At 33.1% G+C, this 10,950-nt stretch overlaps 1 protein-coding gene across 1 annotated transcript; it reads right to left on the reverse strand.

The window, feature by feature from the left end:
* Positions 1-969: 969 nt before the first annotated feature.
* On the reverse strand, positions 970-4,140 carry LOC133298484 (uncharacterized). Its single transcript, XM_061497779.1, has 6 exons — positions 4,040-4,140; positions 2,886-3,183; positions 2,588-2,694; positions 2,332-2,464; positions 2,013-2,207; positions 970-1,462 (listed from the first exon to the last, which is right to left on the reverse strand). Exons 2-6 carry the CDS (start codon positions 3,165-3,167, stop codon positions 1,184-1,186), a joined length of 996 nt encoding a protein of 331 aa, XP_061353763.1. The 5' UTR covers positions 3,168-3,183; positions 4,040-4,140; the 3' UTR covers positions 970-1,183.
* Between the last annotated feature and the right edge of the window lie 6,810 nt (positions 4,141-10,950).

Here is a 10,950-nt window from a genome sequence, read left to right on the forward strand (position 1 = left end):
GGTATGTCATGTTCCCTTCATAGAATCTTAAAAATTCCTCTACCAGTTCTAATAATTGATCTTTTCACACTATTTGCAGCTTTTGCACAGTAAATTGATAGGTCACTTGATGATACATCTACTATAGAATATATAATCAATCATCAAAAGTTGGTGAACTTAATTACAGATTATGTGGGAATTTCATGACGTTAAGTTAAGATCAAGCATCTACAACCCCTGAAAAGAAATGTGGGACAAAAACAAAACAGCACATTTGAGATGTGTTCTATTATAATTGCAAAACAAAATCTAATAGCAAAACTTTTCACTCAGTTCCAGTATGTTTTCACCAAACTAAATTTGATCCACCTAGCAAAAAGATAGTTAGCAGACATAAATCAATTGTGTAAATGGATACATCGATGACTTGTTTGGTCAATTTTAAACGGAAGGATGATCAAAACCAACATTATGAATGTGTTTGATAGACATGTTAAAACTAGATATAGCAGGACATGAAAGTTTCATTTAAAGTTGGTGCATCTCAAGATTCTCAACAATAAAACCCAACAGAACATAAGGTTGAAAAACTAATATATTTTAATTCTATTAAAAAGAATAAAAACAAGAAAAACAAAACAAAGCACCAAAGGCTACCTATGGTTGTTCAGTTCTGCATCATTGACGTTACCGGTGATTATTCCTAATAATCTAAGTTATTCTCCAAATCTAAAAAGTGGGTCACTCATAATCTAAAACTTTCTGAGTTATTTAATAAGAAAACGATTCAAAATAGAATGGCATTGCTATGGAATGGCATTGCTATGGAGAGATCCACGATTACTGGTATCAGGTGATCATAACCAACGCAACTGAGAAACACATAATGAGTCCTTAGACCCCGACATCTACATTGAAGGAGTGGATATAATAAAAGCAAACCAATTACAAGCGTGTATTGCAAAAGGAGGGAAATCAGGAAGGAGACAGTGAAGTAACGTAATTTATATATGTCAAATATCAATCAAAAGTGGCATAAGTAACCACAGCTAGGGGGGAAAATACATCATCATAAATCTTGGACTGAATACGTGCTCCGACAGCAACTCAAATCATCTCAATTGTCGCAATGTATTTACAGAAGAAAAGGACAAGCAAACCAGCAAATAATGAAGTACACTAACTGTAGTTCATGCATGTGTCATGAAACAAGACCCTCTCGAGCAATACTGGTCACTCGAAGTACTGCTTGGGCACTTAAAGGAGAAAGTTTTGATTGACAGAAGTTTTCCCAAGATCCCATCTCTGGATGCTCAACCTCTGTAGCTGGCATGAGATCGTGATATTTCTCATACACATTTTGAAGCTCAAGAAGTAGAGTTCGAGCTGCTTCCCTGGACTCAGGGAGCTGGTCACTCAACTGGGATGCAGCTACTTGGATCAATTTGTCAATCCCATATGTCTTTATGCCTTCTGCACCCTGTTCAAATAAAGTACAAGCATACAAAACAGCAAATGTTAATGCTCTGCATCCAGTCGCAAAAATAGGCTGGCCATATTCATTGCCCTTGTATGTTTAAAAAGTAGCAGTCATTTAAATCATGTGTGTGTGCGTGTGCGTGTGCGTGTGCGTGTGCGTGTGCGTGTGCGTGTGCGTGTGTGGACACACACACAGGGAGAGAGAGAGAGAGAAAAAAACATACTAAAGTACATATATGTTGATTGATTGTTTTATGAACAATTTCAGTGCATCACACTGTAAGCTTAAAATAGACCTACGATCATTATTACCACTAGCAGATAAGCATTAAACATATCAACATATAGGCCTAAGTTTTTCTATTACTACTACAGTCATTATCACAATGGTGACGAAGGTTCTTTCCCTGCATCATTTATCTGTTCCCTAAAGTTTTCCTTTTTGTTTCTTTTCTTTTTGCTGCAGAAAAAATCACTTTACAGCAAATAATTATAAGAATAAAATTGAAAGCAAAAGTCATCAATATGAGCATGTCATAAATATAACGTACCAGCCGTGGAACACTTCGAGAAAAGCACATTGATGCCTTTGCACGAATACGAGGATTCTTGTGCTTAAGGTATGGTTGCAATTTTGGTAACAAAGAAATAGGAGAAATCCAAGTAGTCATTGCTACCAAGGCTCTTACAGCTGCCTCACATACAAAGCGTTTGTCCTGCGAAGACTTGAGAAGAAGCTGTACTAGCTGCATCCACCATATTCATTTCACATGGAACATGTTAATATGCTAATAATACTATCAAGTGTAAGACGAGTTCCATAATGGTTAAATCGGCAAATTTACCTGTACACGAGGAATATTAACTTACCAGAGGATCCAATGAATCTATTATAAGATCATTATATGCACTGAAGATGTCAGCAGATGTCATAATGGCAGTTTTGCAAACAGCACTTCTAGGATTTTTCAGGGACTTCGCAATAAATGTGATCACATCCCCCCTGTTTACCAGATAACAAATGAATAATTTAATAAAACAAAAACATAGCATATTAATCTATGATATTTCAATTTAAAAAACAATACTTAAATGAAAAAAAAAATTAAACAAGTTCCATACTTACAGCATGTCAAGCATTGCTTCCTTATGGAATATGGATAAACGGCGTACATTATTTAGTGCATCACAAACCAGAATCCAATCCTTTGAGTCAAGTCCAGCTAAGAGGGTCTGTAACAAAATCAAATAACTATATTCAAATAATGAAGTGTTGAATTTCTTATATAAAGCTAATAATCAAAGGTAAATAATTAAAAAGAAAAATAAAACACGGACAGTATTAAGCCAGACCAATGTCAATGTTTATCAACTTTAAAAACACCTCTATTCCCTTGACCCAAAAACAATGGATAAAATAATACCTTGAGACAAGTATCAATATCTTCTAGATCATTCAAGTTCTCAGATTCGATGTATTCTACTTCTACATTTCCAATCTCTACAGCAGAGTTCGCAGTCACAGTCTGACTTCCATTAACAGGTGGAGAAACTAAGGAGGAACAATTTTTTTTCTTTTGCCATTCTTCAATATTTTCATCAGCATTATCAACGGAAGGCTTGGTTAAACATGCCTTACCAGAGCTCTCACTCTTCCTTTCAGTTCCAAGAATTGTATTGAGATCCCTAAGAGCTTTCTCTGACATCCCTGTCAACTTCAGGCTGAGATGAAAAAACAAGACATCTCATCAAGATCAACACTAAGAACTGCTCAAAACACCATTTAATTTCTCAAAACAAGATAAAGAATGAATTTAACAACCAAAACCAAACTTTTAAGATAAGATCTGAACTTAACAACGAAGAAACAGTCACCAAAATAGTGAAATACAGTGCAGTGCAATAACAACAACAAAAAAATGCATTCACAAGCCTCACTCCATTAGTCCAGAGAACAAAAATGATTCACTCCTGATTTTCCATATCTCTCCCAAACTTCGAATCCCGACACCGTTGTCCTTCTTTCTTAGTTCTCATCCTCATTCAAAAATTGAATTTCCAAGAAAATCCATGGTTGCAACAGCCAATTCCAATCTTAAGACTGAACTTCTACTTCAAACATAACACTCAAGCCATATATATTGCAAATCACCCCCACACACACACTTCTATACACAAAATAGAAAGCATAATTCCAAGCATTACACATGACTAAGAAGAGTTAAGACCAATTAACACAGCATGAATAAGTAGATCAAAACAGAACCAGGAATCAGATAATATAAAAGCGATAAACCAACAGATTCAATGCAAAATTGAAGCTGCGCAATAATCAAACTAAATCCCCAAAAAAAAAAAAAATCGGTGTTGCACAAAACTAAATAGCAAGATCTCGGTCTGTGCTGCACTACACTCCCCGAATCTTCATAAATAAGCACTCGCATTTCAATCCTAAATCCTACCACCATCGCATTCGATTCAAAGATGGAAAAATCAAAACCACAGTACTCGCCATGCGCGTGTGGATCACAAGCACGTGTTCGATTAGACTGAAACTAGAGAGAGAGAGAGAGGTTACCAGATTCAGAGAGAGAGTGAGAGAGTGTGATCGAAGGAGAAAATGCAGAGAATGCTATGTGTAACTAAGAGAAGAGAGCGAGTCAGCGAGTTGCGATTACTCAGTCAACTCAGTGTGAAGAAAACGAAGTAACTTTGGTTTTTTGTAACCGGCAAGGGAAGCAAATAGACAAAGAGTGGTGGAGCCCAAAAACGACGCCGTATAAGGGGGCCGGCAAAATTGGAGGCTTATAATAAAGTTGTGATTAATGCTTTTTATGTTACAGGAGATAGTTTTATTTCATTTTTTATACACATAAAAACATTAGAGTCATATGAAGAGAAGAGAAAAAAATATATAATTTTATATATTTTTATGTATATATAAGAGATAACATTATTTCTTATAATATGATAAATATTAATTTCAATAAGAATACATTGCATTTTGCATTTTTTTATATTTTGCAATTTGCATGTGAATGTGTGATGGGCAGCGGATTCAGGTGAACCAAATTAATTTCACCTTTTTTCTTCTTCTTTTTTTAAAAAAGTTATTTTCCTATTTGGCCCAATCGTTTTGCCTTAAATTACCAATCACCCTTTCATTCTCTTAAGTACTATGCTTCTTTTGAATTTTGAAATTTTATTTGTTATTTTTTGATTTTTATTTTTTTAAAGTTAGGTCGCCTGTTTCTGGAACAATCAATGACACTCCAACACGAGAAAGGTGCAAGTTTTGAGTTTTGAAATGATGCTTTATCATTTTAGACAAGGATTAATGAGTTAAATAATTGTATTAAAATTATATGGGTTTATCAAATTATGATTGATCAATCATATCAACGGAGTTAGTTGTTTGATTTACTTTTATGTCCCTCCTTCGAATTGTTACTAGTATTGTACTGCTAGCCCTATTAATATGTTTTGTTTTGTTGATATGTGACCTATATGATAAACTGCTATTCTTTTCGAGAAAAATAATTTAATCGGGCAACTATGGCTTTTTTACCTTTTTGTCCCTTATTAATTAATTAATATTTATTTTGCTCCTGATTCGAAACTATCTACCAATATGCCCATCTTTAATCAACTACCTTGCATTTTTAGTCGATTAAATGGTTAAAACAGGCAAAAATGACTTCTGGGAGATTTAGTCGACTAAATCTCCCTATGTAGTCGACTAAATCTCCCAACATACAACAAAGGAAAACAAGTCAGTATGATTTTTTAATCGATTAAGTAGGGAGATTTAGTCAACAACCATTTAGTCGATTAAAAATTAAGTTAGTCGATTAAAGAGGGACAGATTGGTAGATAGTTTTGAATCAGGGACAAAATGATTATTAATTAATTAATAAGGGGCAAAAGGGTGAAAAAGCCGGCAACTATCCTTATTTGAGCTGATATTTTCATAAGTTCGCATCATCATTTTTTCTTTTATAAGTTTATATCTTAAGTTATGATTATAAGGAGACCTTTTGGTGGAGGGAGAAAAAAAGTTAGAAAAAAAGTTGTACCTGAGAATCACTAATATTAAGAATATGCTAGAAAAATAAATTTTTTGAAAATATGACCAAAAATATATTTGATAGGTCAAAATATTATCAGAAATGTTGACTCAAATTTTCTAATTCTAAGTTTAGTTAATTATCAAATATTATTAAAAACGTAGAGAGATTTTACAAAAAATAACCTCACCTCTATCAGTTCAAACAAAAACTCAACCATCAACCACATTTCCCCATAACCATCATTTTTTCCTTCCCCATAAGCAACCTACAGAAGACCACCATACAAAATTGCGTGAATCTCTGCTAAATTTCCCCCCGAATTTTCTATCAATTGCATTATGTTTTCTATCAAAATTTCTCGTCGGATCACCATCACTACTGCATTTTTTGAACATATATTGTTTATTGATCTCGTAATACCAGAAAGATCTAGGGTTCCTGCTGAATCTACTGCTATCTCAGGCGCATTTGTTCCGTTCCGATTTAGAATCTAATTGATTCACATGGTTTCGATTAGAATAACTGCAGCGATGGAAAGGTTCTGATAACGAAAGAAGAAGAACGAAGAAAAAGATATAGGGTTAATTATCTCCAAAAAAAATTAGAAAATATCCCCACCGGGAGAAAATCCAAAAATACCACCCATCCGGTGATATTTTAAGTTGGCATTTTACCTCACAAAAATTAATCCTGGAAATTTGATTTTCTCAGAAATTTTTTTGCAATTCTTATATCAAACATGGGTAAATAGAATTCTCAATATCAATTTTTCGGGAATCTAAAAAATTCCCCCAAAAAACGCCCCCTAGATATCTTCTTTTCTTCACTTAATTCAACTGTTATCTTCATATGCCAAATACATCCTTAGTTATTTGTTGTTATTGAAAGATTGATTTTTTTATCTTAACTTACTTTGAGCTAAATGCCTAACCTTCTACATTTGAGTAATATCTCACCTTATCTCATGGTAAGGTCTCACTTTTATTATTCTGGATAAAAATATCACCTTGAACACCTTATCCAAAGGTCTTATTTTTGAAACTCTCCAAAATTTTATGTCACTTCTTTACTTTGAATAAGGATCTCCAAACAAATTCCAAGCAACTCACCTTTAGAATTTGAGAGAATTCTAATTGATTTACACTTATTAATTAATTATTAACTCCCAATAAAGTATAATTTGAAGATTGAAGAAAATCAACGGTGATTAATTTAATAATAAAAGTTGTAAAACTTTTCAGTAGTAAGTATAACCACTCCCAAATTTATTTATTACTTATTTACTTTGAATAAGGATCCCCAAACAAATTCCAAGCATCTCACCTTTGGAATTCAAGAGAGTCCCAATTGACTTGGATTTAGAGCCTTTTTGCAAATACCCTACATGTTATAAGCCATTATTCCTCACATTGACCATTTCAAGTATAGAGTTAGAGCATATTTTGTGTGCACCAGAAATAGGTATTCCTTTGCCAAAAAGACAAAAGAAAGGGATACAGAAGAAAATAACCATAAAGGTAAAGATAAATATAAATGAGTTACTTTTTGCCATTTTTGGTAGAGGATGTACCGAGTGTTGGGTACATCCGTAGCACTGAAAATATTTTTGTAGAACTGATAGGACTCAGGGATGCGGGTGAAGCATGAGGTTTCATTATTATTTTTTATTATAAAAAGAAAACTTGACAAAGACAGATGTTGTAAGCATTGAGAAAATGAAATATATATTTCTATAAATTTTTGGTAACAATCAAAACTTAGGCCTATAGCAGTGATAAAATAATATCTTAGAAAATCAATTCTAAGAAAGATATAATATAAATCATGAGTAAATACTCTTTTGGGTCCTTTTTACCAAAAAAAAATACTATTTTGGGTCCTTAACAAAAAATACATAACATATTTTAATCCCTTAAAAAAAATATTTGTATTAGTCTTTTTTGAGGAACTAATATGAGTCTTCTTTGAATTTCTGAGGGACCACAATTTCAAAGAACTGAAATTTCAGAAGGATTACAAATTGACTTTTTTTTCCTAAGGGATTAAAATAGGTTCCATGTTTTTTGTTGAGGACCCAAAAATAGGGGTGTTCGCGGTCTGGATTGGATCGATTTTGAAGCAAAAAACCATCGGATCCAATTCCTTCGGTTTGGTCATTACATCATCCGATCGGTTTGATTTTTTTTCCAATCCGATCCAATTTTTTCGATTTGGATTGGATCGGTTTTCGATTTTTTGAAAAGCCAAAAAAACAAAAACTTTGACCTTAGAAGGAGCTTTAGAATTCCGAATAGGCAAAAAAACACTTCTCATCCAATTATATTCTAAAGTCCACCAGCTTTTGAATAGAAAAGGGTTTTCATTTTCAAATAATTTCTTTCCCTTTAATCAAAACTCGAAAACAATTTATCATCTCCATTCCATTTTTTTCATATTTTCTCTAGCTTTGCGTTTTCTATATTAACAATGTAGCAAAATTTTTTGAATAAAATCGAAATCATCAACAAAGCAGTGACAAAAAAACATGATACGTTGGTTTAGAAATCCGTGATTTTCAGCACACAATGATTCGATTCAAGTATAGATGGAGTAACACATTCAGATTCTAGAAGAAACAGCTTAATACATGCAAATGGTAGCAGAGTCGTCCCAAGCATAAACAAACACTTAAAACTTGACAAAACTCAACTTAGCAATAACCAAAGTGATCAAAATGAAAATAATTGTTACAGAATAACAAAAAAAATGGCATACACTAAAGAGCTGTAGATTGAATATGTTCTAGACAAAGGAACAACAATCCAACACTAATCAGAGAGACTAAAACCCATATCCTGCATCACAAAACAAATCAACAATAAAACAATTAGATAGTAGATACTTCACATTAAGTTATCTTTCATTAATCGAAGTACATGTACAAAACAATTAAGTTATCTTTCAACAATAAAACCCATATACTTCACATAGGGATAGGGGTACAGATACTCACTATTTAAACATATGGAAAATAATTATGCTTAAACTATATATAGAAGAGCATTATATATCTGTGAGTCATTATCCCATAGTTCTTTTGTAGTCGAATATCCGTGAGTCATTAGCCTAGAGGTTCCTCTATATATTCAAGTAAGGTTTCTGATTTTTCCTCCCCCCTAATATATACAAACTGATTTTTATATCATATAGCATTGAATAATTAAAATTAAAAAATAACAACTTACACTATCAATTTTTAATCAGAATCCTCACCAGAATCATCATCAACTTCTGTATTTGGAGAAATATCTAAAATTATAATAAAATATTGTTAGTAACTTAACAATTAAAAAATAAAAAGATGATATAAAATTAAAAAGTTATACAACTAGAATAAAATAAATTACCTCTCTCCATCTTTACACATTCTTCTATAAGCTCTTCTACATCATTGGAAAAGGAGTGGATCGGAACCAATTATGTGCACAAATTAATGCTTCAATTGTCTTTGGAGTAAGAGTACTCTTGTAGTTGTTAAGAACTCTACCCCCAGTGCTGAATGCAGATTCTGAAGCAACTGTAGATACTGGCATAGCCAATACATCCTTAGCTATTAGACCAAGAGTAGAATATTTGCTAGTAGGGGTGTTCATCAACCGATCCAAACCGATTCAAACCACGAAAACTGAATCGAAAAATCGATAACTGAATAAACCAAAAACCGAAAAATCAAAAACCGAAAAAAAACCGCAAAAATCGATCCAATCCAAACCGATCCAATATATTAATTATCCTCTACCTACTTGTCCTTTCTCCAATCATAGCCCAAAAATTTCTAAACTCAGACCCATTAACTCATCAACTAAACCCAAGAAAAAACTTAGTCACGTCTCATCAACTATAGTATTGTTTTCTAATATTTTTGCATTTCAAAAAAAAAAATTTACAAAGCCAATATATACAAAAGATGTTATTTGTACAATAATCATGAAACTAATTTTAGGATATTCAAAAAATCGAAAACCGATCCAATCCAAACCGAAAAAAATTGGATTGGATCGGATCGGATTTAAAAAAAAATCTAAACCAAATGGATTATTACATGATTAAACCGAAGGAATTGGATCGGATGAGTTTTGCTTCCAAAACCGATCCAATCCAAACCGCGAACACCCCTATTTGCTAGAGTTCACCTTCCACCAATTCAAGATATCAAATTTTTGAGTTCCTTTCTCTAGTGGCTCCATGAGATACAGATCCACCTCATTTTTATTCAAGCTCTCACTCACAGTTATGTCCTTTTCAAATTCACTAGCAAATGAAGAGTCGTCAAATGCTGCCAAATCAGTGTCTTGTAGCTCATGGAGATCTCTGGTGGATGATTGAGAAAGATTTTTCCATGAAAATCTTTATAGCTGTGAAACATCTTGTTTAAAGTTTCCTTAACTCTAGCGCTTAAAAATTCTGCATCATCCCTTTCATAAAGCTTCTCAAAACTCCATTCCACAAATCGTAATTTATATCGGGGATCAAGTATCACAACAATAAAAATCATCATGTTGATATTTTTAATGTTCCCCCAATATTTGTCATGCTTAGCTCTCATTTTTTCAGCCATGGGCCCAAGTAATAGATCCATACTCCTGCTCCATGTCTTTAAGTTATTCAATATCATGCAAAACTCATGAAAATATTGAGAAGAGGTCACATATAAAGAACCAGACACTTTTTCAGTGACATCATGAAAAATTTTCAAAAATCTCACAAACACCCGTGCATTATCCCAATCCTCCGTATTTGGAATTCCGCCTTGCATCATTACAAATTCAGCAACACGTTCTCCTAACCTTTTAAATGCCTTTTGAAACTTCAATGCACTTTCAAGCATAATATAAGTGGAGTTCCATCTAGTAGGAACATCTAATTGAACTATGTCGCCTTCTTGTATCCTACAATCTTTTATACAAGTCTTGAATCTATCCATACGACTAGGGGAAGCACACACAAATCTAACAGCATTTCTTATTTTAGTAATTGAAGCATGCAACTCTTTCAATCCATCATTGACAACAAGATTTAAAATATGAGCACAACATCTAACATGCAAATATTCACCTTTCAACGGATGTGCATTCCAATCCTCCATTCTAGCTTTCAAGTAAGCAATAGCAAGATCATTTGAGCTCGCATTATCAACAGTAATAGTGAAAACTTTCGAAATTCCCCAACCTAGAAGACACTTCTCAATTTTCCTTCCAATAGTCTCACCCTTACGATTCTTGATCAAACAAAAATTCAATATTCTTTTATGCAATTTCCAATCATTATCAATGAAATGAGCAGTAAGACACAAATAATTGAGATTTTGCACAGAACTCCAGCAATCAATTGTAAGACACACACTTTGATTCGGAACACTAAAAATAGATTTCAATTTTTT

Source organism: Gastrolobium bilobum, unplaced genomic scaffold (assembly GCF_033153095.1).
Source record: "Gastrolobium bilobum isolate Gb01-03AN ecotype WA unplaced genomic scaffold, APGP_CSIRO_Gbil_v1 utg18492, whole genome shotgun sequence".
Taxonomy (NCBI): Eukaryota; Viridiplantae; Streptophyta; class Magnoliopsida; order Fabales; family Fabaceae; genus Gastrolobium; species Gastrolobium bilobum.